Source organism: Danio rerio, chromosome 13 (genome assembly GCF_052040795.2).
Source record: "Danio rerio strain M-AB ecotype USA chromosome 13, GRCz13ab, whole genome shotgun sequence".
NCBI lineage: Eukaryota > Metazoa > Chordata > Actinopteri > Cypriniformes > Danionidae > Danio > Danio rerio.
In genome coordinates this window covers 20,318,756-20,344,169 of record NC_141033.1, presented here as the reverse complement: position 1 = coordinate 20,344,169, position 25,414 = coordinate 20,318,756, and the positions used below count along the sequence as shown (strand labels likewise).

Below are 25,414 nucleotides of genomic sequence, written 5' to 3'. Positions count from 1 at the left end.
CGGTCTTAAAGAGCACTTTTTTCTGCTCGTGCTGCGTGTCCCTCCACCCTCACCACTCTTGGTGGTGGAGTGGCCAGGGGGTATGTGGCAATTCCTCAGGTTGAGTGCGCTATGGCGGTTAGTCCGCGCGGCGCCTCTTCTTGGTGGGGCCCGCCTCATCTCCCATCCAAAGCCTGTAAGTTTCTGCTCCCCGGAGTCAGAGCTTGCAAAGCTACGGACCAGGCTGCTTCCGCCTTGCAAGTGATAGCCACCTACCAGCGCTACCAAGCGCAGGCGCTGGCCGAGCTGCACGAGGGTGGGTCCAACCCAGGCTTATGAGCTTCGCACCTCAGCCGACTAAACTCTTCAGACTACTGAGTCCGCTGCGTGTGCTTTGGGGAAGACGATGTCCACACTAGTGATCCAGAAGCGCCACCCCTGACTAGAACTTGGCTGGTATGCGCGAAGTCGACAAAGTCCGCTTTCTTGACTCGCCCATATCCCAAGCTGGTTGGCGACACTGTCTGCGAATTCACCCAGGAATTCGAGGCAGTGAGATCCGTAGCCCGCTCCGCCCGCCGTGCCATCCATACCTGCTCCTCGCCGAAGGCGCCCGCCTACGAGAGCTGCACCGCCCCCGCACACGCCTCTGGCGAAGCGAGCGCGTCGAGCACCTCGGAAGCAGGCAGCTCCCCCTGCCCGGAACGCCGCTAAGTCTGGCAACGGACCAAGAAGCGTCCCTGGGACAGGTCATCTGGAGAAGAGGGAACTTGCTCTTCCCCGCTGGAGGGCGGGGCGCCATTTCCAACGGCACCTTTTACTGCCATGAAATGAAAGGGCACTTTTTCACTTCCCCGGATGTGACAGCCCGAAATCTGCCAGTCTGAGACACTGTGCTCTCTAGCTCGCAGGTTCGGTGCGCTCCGCCAGTGGCTCACGAGCACTGCAAGCCCTACCAGTCTGGGACGCGCCGCCTCTCAGCTCCCAGGGTCTACATGCTCCGCCAGCGGCTCACGGGTGCTGGGGGGACAGTCTCCCTTCTCCCAGCCCCCACGCCCCTTTTCTGGAGTCATTGGTATTGACTCCAAGGTCAATAGCCCCTGTCCGCCCCTGTCTTGCAAGAGGAGATTGCTGCCCTCTTGGCGAAGGGTGCAATCGAGCCGGTACCTCCAGCCGAGATGAAGAGCGGGTTTTACAGCCCGTACTTCATCGTACCCAAAAAGAGCGGTGGGTCACGGCCAATCCTATATCTGTGCGTTTTGAATCGCTGCCTTCACAAGCTGTCGTTCAGAATGCTTACGCAGAGGCGCATCCTCCGATGCGTTCGTCCTCAGGATTGGTTTGCAGCCATAGACCTGAAGGACGCGTATTTTCATGTCTCCATTCTTCCACGCCACCGTCAGTTTCTGCGGTTTGCGTTCGAAGGTCGGGCATGGCAGTACAAGGTCCTCCCCTTCGGGCTCTCTCTGTCTTTGCGGGTCTTCACCAAACTCGCGGAGGGTGCCCTAGCGCCCCTGCGGCTCGCGGGCATCCGCGTACTCAATTATCTCGACGACTGGCTGATTTTAGCCCACTCTCGGGAGCAATTGACTGTGCACAGAGACGAGGTGCTCCGGCATCTCCGCCTATTGGGGTTGCAGGTCAACTGGGAAAAGAGCAAACTCGCCCCGGTGCAGAGGATCTCTTTTCTCGGAATGGAGCTGCACTCGGTCACCCATGGTAGCGCACCTCTCCTGAGAGCGCGCTCGCCTGCTGCTGAACTGCAGCTAATTGCTGACAGCAAATTAGTGGTCCTACGGAAATATTTTCAGAGGCTCCTGGGGCATATGGCTTCCGCTGCGGCTGTCACGCCGCTCGGATTGCTCCATATGAGACCACTTCAGCACTGGCTTCAAGATCGAGTTCCAAGATGCGCATGGCATGCGGGCACACACCGAGTCTCTCTTACTACGCTGTGTCGCCGCACCCTCAGCCCCTGGAACGACCCCTCGTTCCTGCAGGCCGGTGTGCCTCTGGGACAGGCGTCCAGTCATATTGTTGTCTCAACAGATGCTTCCAGCACAGGCTGGGGAGCCATGTGTCGCGGGCATGCAGCTGCGGGCCTGTGGGTAGGTGCCCAGCTGCGTTGGCATATCAATCGCCTAGAGCTGTTGGCAGTGTTCCCTGCTCTCCGCCGCTTTTCTCCGGTGCTGGAGCAGCAACACGTGCTGGTCAGTACGGACAGTACGGCGGCAGCAGCGTATATCAACCGCTTGGGGGGTAGGCGCTCTCGCCGCATGTCTCAGCTCGCCCGCCGTCTGCTCCTCTGGAGTCACCCGCGGCTGTAGTCGCTACGCGCCATTTACATCCCAGGTATGCTCAACCGTGCAGCCGATGTGCTCTCACGGCAGCAGATTCACTCTGGAGAATGGAGACTCCACCCCGAGTCTGTCCAGCTGATATGGGCGCGGTTCGGGGAGACCCAGATCGATCTGTTGCTTCCCCCGAGTACGCTCATTGCCAGTTGTTTTATTCCCTGACCGAGGGCTCTCTCGGCACGGATGCACTGGCCCACAGCTGGCCTCGGGGCATACGCAAGTATGCGTTTCCCCCAGTGAGCCTGATCGCGCAGTTACTGTGCAAGGTCAGGGAGGACGAGGAGCAGGTTCTGCTAGTTGCGCCCCTCTGGCCCAACCGGACCTGGATATCAGAGCTCTCCCTCCTCGCGATGGCCCTCCTATGGCAGATCCCTTTGAGAGAGGCCCTACTTTCTCAGGGACAAGGCACCATCTGGCACCCTCGCCGATCTCTGGAACCTCCACGTGTGGTCCATAGACGCGAGGAAGACTTAGGTAACCTGCCGCCCGCGGTAGTTGATACCATCACTCAGGCTAGAGCCCCCTCCACGAGGCGCGCCTACGCCCTGAAGTGGAGTCTATTCACTGAATGGTGTGTCTCTTGCAGAGAAGACCCCCGATCTTGCCAGATCAGTGTTGTGCTTTCTTTCCTTCAAGAGAAGCTGGACAGCAGGCTGTCGCCCTCCACTCTCAAGGTGTACGTTGCCGCCATCTCCGCTCACCATGACGCGGTGGCTGGCGGCACCGTGGGAAAGCATTACCTCATCATCCGGTTCCTCAGAGGCGCTAGGCGAATTAATCCAACTCGCCCCCCTCTTACGCCCTTTTGGGATCTCGCCCTCGTTCTCACGAGCCTGCGATTTGATCCCTTCGAGCCACTCGATACAGTATCTTTAAGATTCTGTCCCTGAAGACAGCTCTGCTGGTCGCGTTGGCCTCCATTAAGAGGGTCGGGGACCTGGAGGCATTTTCGGTCAGTGACTCGTGCCTGGAATTCGAGCCGGATTTTTCTCACGTTATCCTGAGACCCCGCCCGGATTATGTGCCCAAAGTTCCTACCACTCCCTTTAGAGATCAGGTAGTAACCCTGCAAGCGCTGCCCCCCGGAGGAGGCAGACCCAGCCCTGTCCTTACTTTGTCCAGTTCGCGTCCTGCGCATTTATGTGGACTGTACTCAGAACTTTAGATCTTCTGAGCAGCTCTTTGTCTGTTATGGCGGACGGCAGCAGGGAAGTGCCGTGTCTAAACAACGTTTATCCCACTGGATTGTGGAGGCCATTTCATGTGCTTATTTGAGCAGAGGTCAGCCGCGCCCCCCGGGAGTACGTGCGCACTCCACTCGGAGCGTTGCATCCTCTTGGGTGTGTGCGCGCGGCGCTTCTTTAACAGACATTTGTAGAGCTGCGGGCTGGGCGACACCCAACACATTTGCAAGGTTTTATAATCTGCGAGTGGAGCCGGTTTCCTCAAGGGTGTTAGGGACCTTTGGTGATTGAGGAAACAACTCGGTAGGTGTTGTAGCACGCTTGCGGTGCCTTTTTTTCCCTAACATGGATAGATGTGCACCCTCCTGTCTGTCAGTAAAGTTTCCCATTCGGTGAGCCCTGCAGATTCCTCTGAGGCCCCCAGCACTGACTCAGAGGGGGAGTCACTTGCTGGCCCACTATGTTGTAGGTCTACCCGCTGGTCAGCCCGCGTTTTGGCTATAGGTGCCTGCTATGGCCGATCCCCGCTGGTGATCCCCATATGCTTTTCCGCCACGGTTAAGTTCCCCCCCCTGGGTGGACCCGTGCTTTCCCTATCCGCTAATCACCTTCTTATGCGCACTCCCCCTTCTCAGGGTTAGTCCATATGTAATTCCATTTGTTTCCCTATTGGGTGCGGATGGTCTCCGCAGTGTCCTCCCTACTGGGATGGCACGCTTCCCAACGTACTGTCGTATATTCCTAGAATTATCTAGACGCCAGCGACTCCCAAAAAAAAAATATATATATATATATACCTATTCCGTAAAGCTTCTTTTGAAGTGGGATAAGTTAGGGCCAAGGGCACGTTGGAGGACCGCGCCTCTCATGCTTTGGGTGCGTCACGCTTGCCTGACTGCCCTCTCATGGTGGGTGTTGGTAAGGTGCTGTCATTATGGCGCTTTCAATGGGCTACCATACGTGGATTTAGAACATCAAATCCACTTATAGTGCTGGAGTTCCCCCCGAAGGGGAACGTTCGAGGTTACTAAAGTAACCCTTCGTTCCCCGAGGAGGGGAACGGAAGCACTATACTCTGTCGCCATAATGACTGTCCCTTAGCTGTTAAAAGTCTCTTCAGCTTAAAAAGGATAGCGTTTGCTGGCGCCAGGTGTGCTTATATGCTCAGTTAATTGGCGATGCAGCACACCTGCGCAAGCTTGCGCTGCCAATTCATTGCTTTCATTGGCCCGTTCAATACTCTTTCAGATGAGCGGCTTCTGAACCGAATCCTCCCATACGTGGATTTAGAACATCAAATCCACTTATAGTGCTTCCGTTCCCCTCCTCGGGGAACGAAGGGTTACTTTAGTAACCTCGAACGTTCTGTAGACTCTTGATAAAATATATAGCTTAAAGGGGCTAATAAAATTGACCTTAAGATGTTTTTTCGAAAAATTAAAAACTGCTTTTATTGTAGCTGTTTAGAAAACTGGACATTATGTCATTTAATGGCAACATTTTAGGACCTAAAATTGTAAGGATAGATCATTTTTTACATTTTCTTTACAGGCTAGCTTTTCATTTACTGGCAACAAAAAAGGATCAATAAGCAAACCATATTACATATGCCTCCTCTCTAAGATGAACTACAATTCATTAGCCTCAATGCATTTATTTCTATGCATGTGGACATTTCATAAAGCATTTCAATTCAGTATGTTCATGTTTAGGATCATTGCATGATCAGGCCCCTGCTCTCTCAACTAACCACAGTTGCAGAACTGCAAGTGCAGGTTATTTTCTCTAGCCCTGGGCTGCCAAATTTGCATAATAGCTTCTTTCATATGGACCTGCTTTAACATGTGGTTGAATGTCTGCCCTTAAGAAAAAGAAAAAATAACTTGAAGTTCTATTTCTCCGGCTCTTCGTTTTTGCAGATGATACCTTGAGAACAATAAAACTTTTTTTGAACAGTCTACCAACACATAATAGGTCTGTCAAAACTAAATCTTAATCAAATTACATAATATCCGACTAATCAAATTCAAGTCAGGTCCTGCTGTTATTCAGCATCTCAAACATGCGTCATGTTTTAAAGATAGTGTGAATAGTTAAATGTAGTTAAACCTTGAACTTTGTGTTTTGCTAAGCTCCGTTTAACTAGTTTTGAATACATGACTGTGTCCCATGTGAACACATTTAATCATTCTGTGCTGTCTACTTTCTGTACATGTGGTTTGGCAAAGCCTGATGCCTGTAGTAGCAGTAATAGGAGATCTGCAAAGGCTCAGAGGCAGAACTTCAAGTTTTGAATTGCTCTGATTTACACAGGGCACCATTAACTGCATCTACTTTTAGCAAAAATCTTTTTTTTCTGAAATATCCGCTCTAAATTACTGTTAAATTGCGCCTCCTGAAAAAAGTAGAATTTGCTGTAGGTATTTTATTCATCATGTGCATGCATTTTTTTCTTTTTTTTCTTTAGGGGCCCCTTCCACTGCTCTGGGAATGCATTAGGAAAGATCTTCACAGGCTGGCAGAAGGAATCTACAGTTTGCTTTGGCTGCCAGTAGCTGTCAGATCATCAGGACCAAGATCGGGTGAGAAACTCAGTGCACATAAACGCACACACAGTCACAGATGTATTTGTGAATTGTGAGGACATTCCATATATTTCCAATTTTTGTATACTGCAACTGTAACTGTATTTTCTACTGTATTTTCTATTGCCCTGCCTTAACCCAACACCTAACCCTACCCCTTACAGTAAACTGTATGCAGTTTTACTCTGTGGAAAAAAAACTAAATCATATTATGTATGACTTAAAGGTGCAGTATGTAAGTTTGACACCCTTTGGTTGAACTAGGTATTGCACCCCTGGTTCAAAACACAAGCAGAAAACAGGTTGCCAGATAGACAAGACTAACAGAGGCTGATTTAAATCATGTTCTAAATAAAAGCAACGACACGTGATAGAAGGAATATTTTCTATATTAAAAGGAGTTTTGTTCTAACACCTTAAAACTATATTTTAAAAACGGCTTCTATTTCTTGCAGCTGAACAACAGGATAAACTGACAATGATCCCCTCAGGTACAACTAATGTGCTGAATTCAGTGTTAAATGCTAATAATGTTGGTTTGAATGGCATTTTACATGACATTTATTGCTGTAAAAAAACTAAAAGCAGCAGCAGCAGATTCACCTCAGATCTTGAATTCTTGCAGCAGATTTCTATTGACCCCCACTGTTAAAATGGCCAACTTTAAAGCAGACAAACAACGATTTTGGTCCATATAGCTAATATTCCCTTCATGACAACTGTGAGAGGGTGAATTTTTTTTATAACTCATCCATTTCCTTTATATTAGGTTATATTAAGTCTGCATGATTAAGGGTGTGGCCACTTGAGTGACAGCTAGATCTCGCTGGTTGCCATCACATCACCTCAGCTGATTCCGGCAGATTAGCCGCTGAACTCAGCATATACATAGTATTTTTGTTTTGTTTTATGTGGCTTTACACATCAGTTGCCTTTTGGAATTATTTCTTACAATTATCAGATGATTTGACGTGCTGTGTGCACATAATTGTGCTCAAATCCATTCACGTGGCCTCCATTTACCAGGTGAGTGAAATTATCTACTTATATACCATCTCTATAAATGTATTTGTTTGATTTAAGATCATTTATCATTTATCATTTTCTTTAAATCTGTAAAGCACTCCAGAATCTGACAGATTGATTAGCTGTAGACTTAAGAACAGTCAATCTGAAATGATGTCATACAGTGTTATGCCTGTATTTCATCAATAGCCATGCATTTACTAACAGACTATATTTGAAATGTTTGGAAGTAATTCGCACTCTTCTCCTGTAGAAAAACGTCATAAGAATGCTTAGTGGCTCAATGTATTACAAGAGTGTTTTTAAAAGTCTAAACACTTTATTGATGTAGTATACAACCTAGCATGTGTGGTCGGAACACAAACGAGTTGCAGGTAATTAAGTATTAAGCACTTCTCCCATAGAAAAGCCCATCTAAGCAAAATGCCAGCAGGCGTCTGTATCTCCGCTCATGCTCCACCTCTTTGCCCTTGTTTGGTATCCTCCAGTTAGTCCGAAGACACACAAACAAAATGGTGACGGTTGGTCACGCCTACTGGTACCTTCTTTTAGGTTCTTCAGAAACTTATAGGTGACGTCACGGATACTACATCCATATATTTTACAGTCTATGGGTGTAACCTGCTCACTTAGGGCCCTATCATACACCCAGCGCAATGTGGCACAAAGCGCGGCGCAATAGTCTTTTGGTAGTTTCAGCTTGGCGCAAGAGTCGTTTTGATGAGTTGCGCTACGCTGTTTAAATAGCAAATGCATTAGCGCTCATATGTGCACCCATAGGCGTTCTGGTCTAAAAAGGAAGGCGTTTTGAGGCGCACTGCTGGCGCGTTGCTATTTTGAGAAACTAAAATAGATTTTTCATTAGACCAAAACAAACCCGGTCTAAACTCCGGCGCAGAGTTGCGCCTCGCTTACGCACTGCTTAATACGCAAAAGAGAGCAATAGGCAAATATCTTTACATATGAAAATATTTTCATATTAAGGGAATATATATAGGATATAATAAAAGTAGATAGGACATAAATATAAAGGATTAAAATATTACAAAACATTATTTTCTAGCCTATATAAATATGAAAAATCACTGCTTTTATGTCTTCTTCATCTCGGGAGGCTTTTTCAGTTCATTCGTAACAATTTGCTTTTTTATAATGTTATTATTCTTAGCAATATTATTTATTATATCCAAATTTATGTTTGTTTTATTAAAAACAAGCTTAGATTTGACCACCTGTCAGGTTTTAGACCATATGGGGCACAGCATGTGTTTTAGGATATAACTCAGGTTTTTAAACACACTTCGTTATTGTTGTTCATTTATTGGTTTGCTGGAAATTAGAACTGAATTTAGAAATAGTTTTGAAATAAATATTTGCGCTTCACAAACGAAATTAATTATTTATAGACTAATTGATGTCTGTGCGTAAAGGTTTCCCTATCCAAGAGGGAAAGTGAAAGTAGTTCCATTATCTCTCATTCTCAGGCAGTAGATGCTCTGTTTAACAGTTTTCTGTAAAAAAAAAAAACTGTTAACTGTTAGCTAGTGAAATGCTCAGTTTTTCCCACTTAGACTTACTTTACGTCCTGTAAATAGCGAATGCACTTATGGCGCGACGCAGCTGGCTCTTAAAGAGAATGGGAGATGACACTCTAATTGGTTTATTCTCAAAACACACCCATAACTTATTAAGAAAATAAACTCAAACCTTTTAGACCATGCGCCGCGGCGCAAAGCGGAGTTTCCCACCCTTAAATTACCAAAAATGCATTCTGACACGCCCTGAAAGCGTTTACGCCCTGCGTTTTGCGCTCAGCGCATGGACAATCAAAATAGAGCCCTCAATGTTTACGTTAGTAATATTTATAATATTTGCTCATTTATAACCATCACATGTGGAACACTGAATCTGCATATCATTTCGGACACTGCAACTGTCCACCGGAGGTCGCATTTCGGTTGCAGGCACACACTTTGAGAGCCTTCCTGACTGAATGAATGTCAAAAACAAAACAGACGTTCAGGCACATAATGCACACTTTCAAAGCAGATTATCTAACTTGTTGATAAACAAGAATGTTTACTTGGCATGTTTCTTAAATATCTGCAAACAGATTATGATATTTTTTATGCTTTAGAAGAGCCAACTTTCAAAACTTTCAAACAGCTTTTTTTGAAAATGGGGACATCAGCACATACACATACACATACATCTATCTTCACTGATACTTGCCATAGATTTAACGACTTTTATATAATAAAGCCTGTATATTTTTTATCTACCAACCCCAACCATACCCCTAAGCCCAACCCTCACAGGAAACAATCTGCATTTTTCCATTTTCATAATGCATGATTCTGCATAGGGCACAGTAGGTAGTGCTGTCGCCTCACATCAAGAAGATCGCTGGGTCGCTGGTTCAAGCCTCAGCTCAGTTGGCGTTTCTGTGTGGAGTTCGCATGTTCTCCCCGTGTTCGCGTGGGTTTCCTCCGGGTACTCCGGTTTTCCCAACAGTCCAAAGACATGTGGTACAGGTAAATTGGGTAGGCTAAATTGTCCGTAGTGTATGAGTGTGTGTGTGAATGTGTGTGTGAACGTGTGTGTGGATGTTTCCCAGAGATGGGTTGTGGCTGGAAGGGCATCCGCTGCGTAAAAACTTGCTGGATAAGTTGGCGGTTCATTCCGCTGTGGCGACCCCGGATTAATAAAGGGACTAAGCCGACAAGAAAATTAACCAATGAATGAATGATTCTGCATGATTTATGAGCTAATTTCCACATGGAGTCCAAAAAAATGCCCACTAGGTAAATAATTTACTGGTATTGCTATTGACATTTGGTCTCCAAAACATAGGAATACAAGGTGCACACACACACACTAAAGAAGAGCCCTGTGCTTCATTCATCCCACATGACTCATCCAGTCACATTCTCAGCAAGAAACACGTGTTTGGCTGTAGTTAAATGTTTACGGGGACCACACAAGCTCACACATATAAACATAAACATCCACGCTCACGTATAAAACACTGAAACTCTGGTGGCTCTCAGGAACTCTCAGTTTGACATTATTCAGAGGGGAATGGGATTATAAAACGAACTGGACGTGTGGTCTGAAATAATTAAGTGAATATTGAGAAATGTAGAAGTTAAAGCAACAAAGTATCACAAGTAGCAATTGCTTGTCTATTATATTCTAATATACATTATTCAAAAAGAAAAAACACTGTAGGACAGGACTGGCTCTTGGTTGGATGGAGACAGATCTGCATGTGAGGCTGGGATTAAAGAGATAGTTCACACAGAACTGAAAATTCTGTCATCGTTTACATGCTTTCCACATGTTTCTGGCCTGTTTGAGCTTCTTTCTTCAGTTGAACTTAAAAGAAGATATTTTTAAGCCTCAATAGTATTTATTTTTTCCTCCTTTGGATGTCTACTATCTATTATCTATAGAACATTTTTCATAATATTTTCTTTTGCATTAGAATTCAAAAAGGTCTGTGGTATTTTTTTAGATGTATTGTGCCTTTAAGAAGATCTCAGGATCAAAAAATATTCCAAGACTCAAGAAGATTCATTTTCTGAGATTTTTATGTTTTTGTAGCAAGTCAATAATACAGAAGAAACACACAAGGAGGTTCCATTCTGGTTGCCCAAAGAGCAGTTATTCGAGGCCAGTTTTTATACAGGCATGCAAACAGATGATGAAGCATTGTCTTTAATCATTGGTCTAAACAGTTTGTTTGGTAGAATCCGATTGATCATGTAATCAGATCATTGTCTGCACAATATTCCTGCAACTGGCGCATTCCAACCATTTACTTGACTAAAAACTACAGTTGAGCATGTGATTATATTAAAAAGTGCATACATCTAAAACATTAACTTTGTGTTTCTTTAAAATATACATATATAAAAGTGATAAAAAAAGAATATATGGAAATGACTAAAATGTATTTATCTAACAGAGGACTAAAACTCATTCATTCATTTTCTTTTCAGCTTAGTTCCTTTATTTATCAGGGGTCGCCACAGCGGAATTAACCGCTAAATTATCCAGCATATGTTTTACGCAGCAGATGCCCTACCCATCCTCACTCAATCACACCCATCACGGCCAATTTTAGCTTACCCAATTCACCTACAGCGCATGTCTTTGGACTTGTGGGGGAAACTGGAGCACCCGGAGGAAACCCACGTAAACACGGGGAGAACATGCAAATTCATAAAGAAATGCCAACTGACCCAGCCGAGGCTCGAACCAGCGACCTTTTTGCTGTGAGGCGATCGTGCTATCCACTACGCCACCACGTCGCCCCAATTCCATTTCATTACAAATTTAAAAAGTGAAGTTCATTGCATTACAAACAAAGACTGTATTACTGGGATGCCAGTGGTAAACAAGGTCAGGTGTACAAAGTGGTGTAACAAGAAATGTAGTTATTAGTTACAGAATTCAACGAAGGTCAAGAAGAAAAAAAGAGATAACAGACGTTTTCATTTCTCGGAAAAACCTTGAAAGTGGCCAGATAACTGTAAATAACTTGCACTGTAATTTTACCACATTCATGTGAGAAAAACACTATTTGATTTGGATGAGATTAAAAGAATACTTCACAGGGGTGAAGCACAACATTGTCCTCCAGATAGTCAAGAAACAAAGCAGCAGTAGCAGATGTAGAAGAAATAAAACAAAATGAAATATTTTGTATTTGAAAAAAAAAAAAATACAGACAGACAAACATGACATTTTTTAAGCGTTGCCAGTACAAGCTGAAATACTTGGAAAATACAACAGATGCTCCAATCCCAATTCTATTTTTGTACCCCTACCCCTTCCTCTTAGTCCTTAAAACCGAGTGTAAAGAGAAAGGGCTTTAAAATGTACCCCTTAGAAATGGGACAGCACTACAGCAGCTGCACACGTCATCATACGTCCTTGTGATCTGATGCTTTATATAAGATCAGACGATCGGGACTGCTGTAGTTAATCCAGTTGTGTTATTTTTTGCGTTTTGTTTTCAGGATATCGCTGAAGGCATATAATATGGTATCATAACAATCTAACGTGGCAATAAGCTTGTAACTATACTGCACATTTACATATTCATCAATGTAAACACACCAAAAGCAACATTAACATTATAGCAGACACTGTAAAAAGCTCATTCCCTGCCACTAAACTTTTCTGACAGGGTTTTTGTGTGTCATTGAGTGTCAGGATGTTGTGGGACTGCTGTACGGGAGTTTCTATTATGGATTATAGATAGCAAAATTTAGCGCTTTTTATTTTAGCAAGATGGTAAAACACGAATGTGGTTATAAATATATATAAACATATTTGCTGTAAAAATTTGTAATAATGACAAAAATACTATTATTTAAAATACTATAAAATACTATAATTTGTGGATCTCCTTACTTCCGGGTGCACCTATCCTGCTGCTGTGGCTGGTGTATTCTGGGAAATTTTCTTACCCCTTCGCGTGTGGCCCTGAAAAATCTCAGTTCAAAGGCCTATCTACCCCTTCAAGCTAAAGAGAATTGGGACACCCCTACCCCTTCACACAAAATGAGGGGTAAGGTGAAGGGCTAAGGGGTAGAATTGGGATTGGGCCTTAAACAGTGCATCTGAAAAGGAAATATAAAACTGACAGTACTTTGTTTTGATAAGTTGTTTTGTATGTTCTTGTATGTTTCACAATTTTTATTATTAATTTTGATCTTGGTTATTATTTAAAAACTGATATTTTTATTATTGTATTGTATAGATGTGCCATTTTTGATTATGTAGTGCAATTTACAGAGAGCATGCAGGAATTACACTTATTACTGAGCCATACTTACATGCTATGTTAGACCGACTATTTAAAGTAGCATGGTAAACAATATAGGAAGTGCACCACAGGTTATTATTGTTAAAAAACCAACCAATGTCATGTGAATATAAAACCAACTTCACTTCGGTAAAGCAGGCAAGGCAGAATATCGCTATTTACTAACTGGCGAATGACATAAACTAGTGGGTTGTCTGTCTGCTGTTGTGACGCGATGTCAGGGGGTGTGGCTTTGAATCACAGTCCCTCCCCGCCGTCCAAAGATATGCTAAGCGGTTTGCATTTTGGCAGATCACCTACTGCACCTTTAAGTAAAAATATTTAGTGTTCACAGTGCAGAATTATAGGAATTGTCGGCCCGGCAAATTTTAATTGGATGAACATTTTTTTAGTCTTATGCCTTACCCAGAATATAAAAATACATATAAACACATTTAAATCATTTACTTCAATCATTACTTTTGGAATGTGAAGAGACTTTCAACCACCTACTGCACTTTTAAATAATAAGTGGAAAATAAACAATGAAAATGACAAAGTTCTATAAATACACATCTAGATGTTGAACAATATGTACAATGCTTAATTTTTTAACTGTGCAATTAAGAAATTAAGATATTTATATAAAAGTATTTACAATTAAGTGGCTTTATTGGTTACAAAAAGTATAAACAGTAAGGGCATGTTTATGAGTATGTCTATGTCTAAGAAAACAGGTAACTCAAAATGGCTTGAAAGAAGAATAAAGAAAAACTCAAATGGGCCAGGGGCAATTGAAGGAGAGTAAATGAGTAAGTGAATTTTTAGATTAAGTTTTTAGATGAATATTGCTTTAAAGTTTGACAACTGTAGTGGGAGTGGAATAATGAACTCCGGGTTTATTAAATGAATCAGTCAAAAAAGAATGCACGAGAGGGATATCAGGTGTTTATTTGTAATAATCGAAAGTCTTGTTGGTAATTATTACTAGCATCTTTAGGTTCTGCAATATTTAAAAATACTAAAGATCAAAATAAATCCAAACCACTTTGAAGCATTTTCAGGAAAACTAAACTCATTTCAATATCTAGTGCTTTCATTTTTAAGGAAACTCTTTCAGCAGGCTCAGACAGGTTTACTGGAACAGAGCAGCCACACACCTGTTTCTATAAACAGGACACAATCCAGGAGGTTTTGTTCTTTAAATCTAGTCTGCGGAGCCACTTATTTCCAAAACTTATATTCCAAGATCATCAGGACTATCAGGTTTAATCAAATCTGCTATACTGAAACACTGTATCCACAGTTACATAATGTGACTTCCCCTTTTCCTGATGCTAATAATGGTAGTCTGCCTGCGTCCTCGTCATCCTACACTGCAGCGGTGGGATGGCACTGCTCCAGAAGGGCAGGCAGGACTGCTGATGAGGTGCAGATGTGGCGCTCAGGACACGTGCTCATTCCCGCCTCTCCCGCCTGTCAGATCATGGCAGCTCTTTGCTCTGTACACACAGCACATGGTAAGCCATGACTCATTCACCCACATTTCCAGTAACGGTCTCTCCATTTCCAAGAAAATAGGATGGAGCAATCCCTTTTTTTGTCCACAAAAGAGCCTATTTTCGCATTGAGTGCTGGTGATGTGAATGGAACAAGCATTTTCAAATGTGATCTAAAAAGGGTTCAGAAGAAATAACTGGACTGAACTAAATTAAAGGTATCTATCCATCTCAAGCTCAGCTGAAATATGTGCCCCAGCTTACATTTTCGTCAATTTCATTGCTATTCGTATGTAACATTGCAAGTTAAAGATAACAAATACATTAGAGGGCACTGTCTATCTTTTTGCAAATCTGAAATACGTCACTTAGGGCAGTGGTCCTCAACCACTGGGCCACAGACCAGTACCTTTCCGTGGGGAAAGGTTTCTTTCTTTGATAAGGGGAAAAGGCCCTGTGAAGGACCCACAAACTACACTGAAAAAGGTGTTGCATGCAGAACTGTTGCAAACAATTTATTTGTGTTGAATTTAAACAAACAAATTAAATTAAATAATGTTTAACTTAATTTGTTTAAATTCAGCTCAAATAAATTGTTTACAACCACTTAACGTAAAAAATTGAGTAAATCCAAGGAATTATCTTTGAAATTTTTTTTTCAGTGTACCAAGGAATGGATCTACAACCCATTTGTCAACAAATCAGGTGAGGATAATTAGGCAAGTTTTTGTATAACGATAGTTTGTTCTGTAGACTTCCGGAAAAAAAAAAATAGCTTGAAGAGGCTAATAATTTTGACCTTAAAATGGTTTTTAAAAAATTTAAAACTGCTTTTATTCTAGCCGAAATAAAACAAATAAAACTTTCTCCAAAAGACAAAAAATATCAGACAAACTTCAAAAAAATTCAAAGGGGGTCTAATAATTCTGACTTCAACAGTACCTTGAAAACGGTTATCGCCCCATACCTAATATGCACATTTCGCTAGACTAAATTTCTCAGACAAACACAGAATACCCAAACACTGCAGTGCTTTGTAATAATTTTTCTCTATAAATAAAGCTTGTATGAGTGACAGCTAGGCATGGGCTGGTAAAATATTCTGATGGTATGATAACCTTGTATAAAAATATCACGGTTACACGGTATCGTGAGTACTGCTCTAAAATATATGCTTTTTAAATGTCTGAGTAAAAAAACTATAACATTTTCCCCTTATAACACACTATATTTATATAAAAATATTTTGGAGCGTTAAACATGTCAGGCTGAATAATGAAAATGAATCATTGACTTCTGCTGTCTTCATTTGTTTCAAAAACACTGATTTCTTTAAAATTTAAAACGACAACTTTGAATATATTTTCTGCTGGAGATACTGTTTTGCTAAAAAATTTAGAAGAAAATTTTGGCGGTTTTAAAACCTTGGTTTTTCCAAACCGCGGTATACCTTGAAATGGTTATCGTCCCATGCCTAGTGACAGCAATGTTTTGTCAGCTTGTTCCTCTGAAAAAAAGTGGTTGATGGTCGTCCACCCCAAATTGTCAAAGTATTGACTGGTTCGCGGTAATAAAAAGATTGAGGACCACTAGCCGGAGCAGGCAGGACTTCACCTTTAAGTTGTTTTGGGGCTTTTATTTGGTGTTGTGCATAGATCTGCATGAAAATAATCCTTTATTTGTCAACAATACATCCCTTTAAATAGTGTGGAAAGGATCAAGTTGTTGGCATCATACTGCCACATAGTGTTCATTTTACCTAGAAACTGCAGTCAAACGTATGTTGAAGTATGTTTTTGTGGTTACACAAACATGTAGGCTTAACCAAGCGTTTTCAATGAGAATCATTAAAAGAATTTCTGAAAATTCCTGTTTCTTGAATAATTGGTGTAGATGGTACTGTTTTTCTTAATGAGAATAAAAAGTACATTGAAACTTGCGTACCTTTTACTCTCAACTTAAGCTACTGTAAATTGTGCATTTCTAAGGGATAAAACCTGTAAAATCAAAATTTTGCAGCATTACCAAACAAAGTGTTGTTGCCATCATCTGTAGAATTTAGTGCCACTAGAGCCACTGCTGCCAAATACTAATCTGTTACCCAGGTGTAAACAAAACCTGGACTATGCTTATTGGTCAAAATTACCAACATCTTACAATCCAATCAGTTCCCAATAAAAAACAAAAACAAAAAAGATCAGGCTTTAAACTTCACATTTTCTTGTTGAATATTCAATTTCACATTTATGGAAGTAAAATAATACTATTTGTGACGTTTAAGACCCTGTGAAGTTTTATGAGTGCAGCGTTCTTCTCTGTGTAGACACATTTCCTACTGAATCTAGAAGCAGAACTTTTTGTCTCGTAAAAAAAATACATAAATTCCAATCACAATCCTTGAACTATGATTTGCAAGAGACCCAAGTCAGCATCTGATCTAGCAAACATCTGTGTAGTCCAGGATGAGTCATCAGTTTGTTTGTTCCGTTTCTCCTTGAAATGAAGCATTAAAATTTGTTAAACTGTGTATTGAAGAAAAACATGTACAGTACACTACAGTTTGTATGTTTGAGGTCAGCAGGACCATTGGAAAATGTATAATAACAACAACAGCAATACTTTTAATAAGCAAGGGTTCTATAAACTGATCTCAAGTCACTGTAAGTTTTGCAATGTTACAAAAGGTTTTATTGAGCCAAACATCAGTATAAAATGTTTTATGAAACAAACTACTTTAACAGTTATTCAAAGTCTTTTTTTAATGTATCACTCTCATAAGCTAATCAAATAACTTAAACTCAAAATAATCTTATTTGTTAATTTATTTGACAAGTAACTTTGTATTGTAGGATAACATATTTTTAACATTTGAGTACATCAAGGCACATTTTTGCACCTTTAAAGTAAACTTTAACAAATACTGTTGAAGTGCATTTTTTTCCCTCCCGTTAATTTACATTAATGCTTCCCAAGTGAACTTTAACAAACCAAAGAGATTTTCAGAGTATTCCCTTTAAACAAAAATAATTCTTCTGGAGTCATAATAAGTCTTATTTCTTATAGTTTGTCTTGAATAAAAGCAGTTTTTTAAAAAAAAAATTAAAGTCAGTATTATTAAACTGCTTAGCAAATTTTTTTGTTGTTGATTGTCTACACAATAAAACAACACCTTGACTAATTATTCTAACTTTCCTAGTTAACATAACCTAATTAAGTCTTTAAATTACACTTTAATCTGAATACAACTATCTTGCAAAATAACTAGTAAAATATTATTTATTTATTCATTTTCTTTTCGGCTCTGTCCCTTTATTAATCTTTGGTCGCCACAGCGGAATGAACCGCCAACGTATTCAGCACATGTTTTACGTAGTGAATGCCCTTCCAGCTGCAACCCATCTCTGGGAAATAGTAAAATATTATATTATTACATATTAAAAGTAGTTATTAGAAATTAGTTAACATATTATGTTTAAAAATTCATTCATTCATTTATTCAGTTTCAACCGCTTTTCCAGGACCGGGTCGCGGAGGCAGCAGTCTTAGCAGGGCTCCCAAGACTTCCCTCTCCCCAAACACTTCCTCCAGATCCTTTGTGGGGGATCCTGAGATGTTCCCAGGCCAGCCGAGAGACATAGTTCCTCCAGCGTGTCCTGGGTCTTCCCCAAGGTCTCCTCCCGGTGGGACATGCCTGAAACACCTGACTAGGTAGGGGTCCAGGAGGCATCCGCAAAAGACACCCGAGCCACCTCAGCTCTTCTCTTGATGTGGAGGAGCAGCGGCTCTACTACGAGCTCCTCCCGGGTGACAGAGCTTCTTACCCAATCTATAAGGGTGCGCCCTGCCACTCTCAGAAGGAAACTCATTTTGGCCGCTTGTTTCTGAGATCTTGTCCTTTCGGTCATGACCCAAAGCTGATGATCATAGATGAGAGTAGCATTGTAGATTCACCTGTAAATCGAGAGTTTTGCCTTTCGGCTCAGTTCACCTCTTCACCACAACGGACTGGTACATTGACCACATTACTGCTGCCACTGAACCAATCCACCTGTCAATCTCACTTTCCATCCTTCCCTCACTCGTGAACAAAACCCCAAGATACTTGAACTCCTCCACCTGGGGTAAAGACTTTTCTGCCAACCTAGACATGGCAAATCCCCTTTTTCCAGTGGAGCACCATGGCCTCGGACTAGGAGGTGCTGATTCTCATCCCAGCCGCGTCACACTCTGCAGCAAACCACCCCAGTGCATGCTGAAGGTCCATGTTCAATGAAGCCAACAGAACAACATAGTCTGCGAATAACAGCGATGAGATCCTGTGGTCCCCGAACCAGACCACCTCCAGCCCAAGGCTGTGCTTAGAAATTCTGTCTATAAAAATTGTGAATTGGTGACAAAAACCAGCCCTGCCCTGCAAAACCAGACTCCTACTCTGTTCATACAGGGATGAGACAGCCCTCTGATCCCATACTTTCAGAGCACTCTCCACAGAATGCCACGAGGGACACAGTTGAATGCCTTCTCTAAGTCCACAAACACATGTGGACTGGTTGGGCATACTCCCATGAACCCTCGAGCACCCTGGTATGGAGCTGGTCCAGTCTACCAAAGCTTGGACAAAAAACGCATTTTTCCTCCTAAATCCTAGGTTTAACCATCGGCGTCCTATAGTTAGTTAATAAAACATGTTGTAAAAAATCATGTGTTTGAAGACTTGTGCTTTATGTCACTACTGAAAACAAAAACAAATGAAAGCAAAACTAAACGAGTTGAATATTACTTTGACATAAGTGTGACTGGAAACTAAATTTTATCAATGTGCTACTTCTGTTCTCTGGTACTTGCCGACTGTTTGTAAATTCAAGATTGCATTTTCAAACGTGAAACTATGTACATTCAACTTCTGATTAATAATAGCAGAGCACTTCCTATATTAAAAGTTTTAAAATCACTATTGATAATAAAAGGCTAATATAATCAACATTTTTTTTTTTCACAACATGACTGGGGTTGAACCTGTTTATTACAGGATATATGCAGGAATCCTAAAGGTAATTTCAATACCTTTTTAAGACTTTTTAATAACTTTTTCAGAATATTTAAGACTTCATCGCTACTTCAAGTTCGAATCAGTGTCAAACCTTTAACTTAATAAACAGTTGTTAATAAACAGCTGTGATGAAATAAATGAATGGAGCACAGCCATGCAACAGAACTCAGAAAAGCTTGAAAGAAACTAAGCTTGAAAGAATAAATTACACAGTTGTTTTCAACGACAGGCTTCAGCCACTGTTAAAACTTGTCTTTCTCCAACCAGGAGTACGCAAACTTACATTTTGCCGTCTGTTTCGCTACATATAGAAAGCGTCACATTTCCTTCCTGTGTTTTTTGCAAATTACGTGACATCACCTGGACGGAGGAGGTTGGCCGGACGTGCCCCAGCCCAAAGCAATCACGTGGACCGAGCACGCTGTTGCGGAAAATAAATATTTTTATGCTTTTTTGGAGTCAGGCATTTTAAACAACGATTTAACGCTTTTAAATACCCTTTAAGGGCCTTGATTTTCTCATAATTGATTTATCAACTTTTAATACTTTTTAAGACCCTGCAGACACCCTGTATTACCTGTGTCAATTTGGGGCTTAACTTCTGACAAACGTGAGAAACTGATACATGCAATACGTCACCGAAAAAAGTCATAGGAAATTCCGCTGTGTCGACACCTGATCAATAAAGGGACTAAGGCGAAAGAAAATGAACAAATGAGTAAAACATGAAAACATTTACTTTAAAAAGTATAAACATTTTTCCAAAATACAGCAAAACATTATTATTGTAAAGTGTTAATAGAATTCAGTGTTAATGTTTACTTTTTAAATAACGAAGAGTACATTAGCATTCTCAAAGACGAAGGCCACAATACTCTCTCTTATATTCACAAGATCTTCAAAACATTGTTTCTACAATACGTATAAAACCGTTCCCCTGCAACAGCTTTTGCTCCTCAGAAATTCAGGGAGTTTTATTTGGCAAACAGCATCTCTGTTACATTTCAGCTCATCTTAATGAAGGCCTGACCGGATCACGATGTGGCCAGTGGTGGGAAGGAACGTTCCCTTCACGTTTTTCTTACACAAACAGAGCAGAGGGGAGGGACTTCACAAGCAGACTACTTTTTTTTTTTGACCAGCTCCAGACTACAGATGAAGGAAAACATCGGAGTGGAGTTGGGAGGGGGCTGGCAAACGTGACCTAATGGACTGCAGACCTCACATGTGCGACCCAAACATGGATCTATCTCTCTTTTGCACATACTGCCGCTTTCTACACAGCACGGGTGGTCCTGTATCATCATAATGGCTTAACATCAGGCTTTAAACCCATGTTCCCTGCTGAAAATACTGGGTTTAAACAGTGTGAGATTCCAGGCAAGTTTATGCTGAAGATATCTTAAAACATTTCCATACTGACTGAAAATTCAAACTTTTTTCTTCGAAAATTGTAACATTAAATATTTTTTTTTTTGTTTTAAGAGAGTTGAGGGGAAATACATTATAATTTTGACATAATTTTTATGTTGAAAATAGCTTCAGTACAACACAAACAAAATAACTAAGGTATAACAATATATATTTTTACAACTTATGATAGTAAACATGTTCCTTCAGCTTAGTCCCTTTATTCATCAGAGGTCACCACAGCGGAATGAACTGCCAACTTATGCAGCATATGTTTTACACAGTGGACGCTTCCATGGACAATTTAGTTTATTCAATTCACCTATAGCACATGTCTTTAGAGCGTGGGGGAAACCAGAGCACCCGGAAGAAACCTACGCCAACATGGGAGAACATGCACACTCCACACAAAAATGCCAACTAGCCCAGCTAGGACTAAATGATCATCTTGCTGTGAGGCAACAGTGCTAACCGTTGAGTCACCCTGTCACCCTTCTAAACCTAATCCATCATCTATCATTCCTATTCAAAGCATGAAGATTTTTTCGATGACACTTTGATTTCTGTCCCTTTCCAGGGAGTCATTTTGATAATCTAAAAGTAAAAAATAAAATTATGAAAAAAAAAACACACAAACCCCCCCTGTCTCAGCAAGGTGTTTTCACACCTCTAATTTGTAAAAAGTCAGGAAAGTGGGTGTGTCCAGGTCTGTTTAGGTGGGAGTGACAGGGAGTTTCGGTTTGGGCAAACGCTGATTTTCACAGAGGTAAAACAATCACACAGACGCAGGGGAGAAAGACAGTGACTGTGTTTACATGGACATCAGTAATTGAATTATTTGTCAAATTATTAATTTGTGGACTTTAACTACAGTTTGACACTTTCACTTTCATATAGGAACATTTCATGCATGCCCCCATGACAAACGAGATATTGGATGCGAGGAACTGCTGGAGGGGTGTTGTTTTAATGAAATGTTTGATACCCCACGACGAATGGGAGAAAAAAAAACTCTGCATTTCTCGGTAACTTAGATGCACTTGATAGGTAGCATCAGAAAACTGTGTATAGACTATCCTAAGTTTTAAATCCTGTTTACATGTTTACTCTCGGAGAGCAGCATTTACAGCGGATCTTTCAGTCCATAATATTGTAGTGATATTAATATACTGTAAACTTAGTAACTAAACCATTTTGACTAAGGTCTGTCTTTAAACACTGAAAGAGTACTGCTGATGATACAAACTAACTGCCATCTGAATAAACAAACAATGATCACTGATCGCTCACTTACCAAATCTGTAAAGACAGGACTATCAACACTAATTGAAGCTGTGTTTTTTTTTTAAGAATACGAGCGGCAAATGCGGATTTCACCATTTCCAGATGCGAAAAGCTCTAGGTTGAAAAATGATCCCTACAAACATATTTCAGTCATGTGTCAGAGTCCAGCTGCGCTCTCATAGCGGGAAATAAAAACAAAACCTTCCTTGCAGCACATTTATAAATGCAACACTGATGCCTATACCTCCAAACAACTTTTGTTATTCTCCTTGTCTTTTCACAGTTATTTACTTTAACTTGTTCAATTCAATCAGCAGTAAAATGAACATTGTTTTCATAGATGAAATCTCAATACGCATATGAGGAAAATCTATTAAATGAAACCATTTGAATCAAATATTAGCAAAATTTGCATATTTGTTACACCACCAGAATAACGTGCAAGCCATGAAGAAGTGTTTGCACAACAAAATACAGATGGTGTAAAACTGCTAATAATCAAATGACCTTTTAATATTTCCACAAATAGAGCTTTCATGAAAATAGAGCAGTTACGCACATTTGTTTCAACGTTTAAATCAGCTACAGAAATAATCTGTGTGTGCGTTACTCTTGACCGTACACTGAGAAAAAACGAAAGTAAAACTGAAATACAATGTAATACAGTGCAGTACTTTAAATGTCAAATGGGTTGAGGGTTAAAACCACAAGTATCTATGTGCACAACAATGATTCAAAAACATGTTTTGGGGGGCCAAATATCGTTATTTTTGACGTCAATTGTGGGCCGGTAGGATTATTTTAACATTCAATAATGACCTGAAATGCTGTTGATATTTGGTTGATTTTAGGTTGTGTTGGAAAGTGACCAAAGTCCAGTGTCGAGCCAACATCTTAAACCAACGTACTGACGTGAGATCTTGACATTTATTCGTCAGGTATGGCAACCAAAATCCAACGTCTGATAGATGTCATATTAGTAACGTCCACACAACGTCAAGCTGTAACATCATTCGACATTAATATTTTGTTGTTTTTTAGGTTGTGTTGGAAAGTGACCAAAATGTAACGTCTGTCTGACATTGGACATTGACATCAGCTTGACGTTGAGTTCTGATGTCAACCCGAATATTATTTACAAACAAAATGCAACGCCCCCACGATGTTGGGGTACAACGTCAATCTGATGTCATGTTGGCGTCCTGTGCCTGCTGTGAGGTTTTAAAAAAGATTTCAAAATATTTCAAATATGCAGGGGGAGCAGAAACCAAAAAACCCTTAAAGTTCAGACGGAGACGGAGGTTTGTGTATCTTTTACGTAACCTGCCAATGAAAGGTAATAAGACATTAATACAGCTTGCTTCACAGACGGATGGACAAACAAGTCTGAACCTGTGCTCTCCTGCACTCACACACAAGATTATGCATTGCTTTTGATGGAGTACATAGTTAAGACTCGGCCGCTTATATATTATCAGGAGAAAGTTTGGCCTCCCGCTTCAGTCTCTGTGGCAACTGGCCCATAAAAACCAGCGATGCCCCCATTGGCCGACCTCCCCACATCGCTAGCAGTCCGGGCACTCGGCCAAACGTCCAAACATTTCAACCTGCAAAGATGCTGTCGCCAAGTGCTCACGCCAATTCATGAATAAAGGTAAAGGATGCTGGTTTCACTGGTCTCTGAGGAGCATGTGGCTCCGCATGAGGGGGTTTATGGAGTCTGCCGCTCACCTATACACTTTGGAGGAGGATCCAGGGTAGAATGGGAGTAAAGTATAACTCAAGTGTGGATGACACAGGTATTCTAGAGAAATATTTAACAGAAAGTGCTTATCTAAACACTCTGAGATATCCTCATGCACACTAAGATACACTAGCAAAAAGTAATATTTATGAACACTTTGAATAATTTAAAGTGATATATTGTCTGGGTTGGTGTTTATATTACGTTATAAAAAACCTTGCAATAAACTGCCAGTACAATTTTTGTTATTTTACAGACTTATTTCTTTACATATTATTTCTTATACATTACATTATTTAAATTGCTAAAATGTCAATTTCAAGTCAGATCAAAGTATCATAATCCAATTCACAACCGTTAATAAATGAAAAATACTTGTGAATCACAAAATTCATTGATTAACATATATTTATGGTGGCTTGAGAAAGCCAACATACTGTTATAATACTACATACATGTCTTTTTCTTCTGAGACCAATTTCTTTGTATGCATCTCCTTCTAAACGGTTCATACTACAACCACCAAACTAACACCAAACTTCCAAACTGGTCTGACTTGGGTTGCAATAACTTTTCCAATTGATCCGACTTATGGTTTTCCGAAAACTGACCCATATAATTCACAAAGGTTCCGTTGACTTAACATTGGACCAAACTTTATGACCTCATGAATATGCGCCAGACTGTCATACAACAACAGCCTAGCAACCAGTCAGAACACCCTAGTAACCACCTAACAACACCTTAGGAACCACCTAGCAACCACCTAGCAATGCCTCAGCAACCGCCTAGCAACCCCTCAGGACACCTTGGCAACTGCCTAGCAACACTTTAGCAAACAACTTAGCAACCCCCTAGCAACACCTTAACAACCAGTCAAAATACTCTAGCAATCGCCTAGCAACCACTCAAACACCCTAGCAACGCCTTAGCAACCATTCAGAGCCCCCTATCAACTGTCTAGCAAGAAATATGCCAATCCATACTAGAAACATGCTACATATATATAATTATCCATCTATGCCGACTGTCAAGCTGCTTAAAAACTACTTTAGTTACTTAAACTTTAAAAGTACTTTAAACTTTCAGACGAGGCTTTCTGAAGTTTGAATGAATGGTTCTCCTTATCTAATAATGTTTAGATTTTAAACTTAAAGTGCTCAAAATTAACTTGTTAGAGTTCATTGAGTAAAGAATTGTGTTTGCTTGGGTTTCCTCCGGGTGCTCCGGTTTTCCCCACAAGTCCAAAGACATAAGCTATAGGTGACTGAGTAAGCTTAATTGTCCTTAGTGTATGAGTGTGAATAAGTGTGTATGGATGTTTCTCAGAGATTGGTTGCAGCTGGAAGGACATCTGCAGTGTAAAACATATGCTAGATAAGTTGGTGGTTCATCCCACTGTGGTGACCCCTGATTATTAAAAGGACTAAGCTGAAAAGAAAATGCATAAATGAATGAATAAAGAATAAAAATATTCA

At 41.1% G+C, this 25,414-nt stretch overlaps 1 protein-coding gene and 1 long non-coding RNA gene across 15 annotated transcripts in view; one reads left to right on the top strand and one right to left on the bottom strand.

Moving 5' to 3' along the window:
• Positions 1 to 25,414, bottom strand: part of zgc:154058 — an 86,254-nt gene that overhangs the window by 16,632 nt on the left and 44,208 nt on the right. For 3 of the 11 annotated variants that reach the window (XR_015505499.1, XR_015505501.1, XR_015505500.1), the window contains exon 7: positions 20,981 to 25,346. Coding sequence is in view for 2 of the 6 variants with exons in the window: in XM_087278623.1 (XP_087134749.1) it covers positions 14,434 to 14,451 (18 nt within the window). In the remaining 4 variants the exon portion in view is untranslated. 11 annotated transcript variants of the gene reach the window in all.
• LOC141377003 (uncharacterized) lies at positions 12,358 to 19,427 on the top strand. 4 transcript variants are annotated; one of them, XR_015505899.1, is made up of 3 exons: positions 12,358 to 14,469; positions 15,111 to 15,153; positions 17,967 to 19,427. It is a non-coding gene; the product is annotated as an uncharacterized LOC141377003 (long non-coding RNA). The 4 variants fall into 4 exon arrangements; XR_015505897.1 differs by having other exon boundaries at positions 14,412 to 14,666; XR_015505898.1 differs by lacking the exon at positions 12,358 to 14,469 and adding an exon at positions 14,576 to 14,666 and having other exon boundaries at positions 15,111 to 15,167; positions 17,967 to 19,423.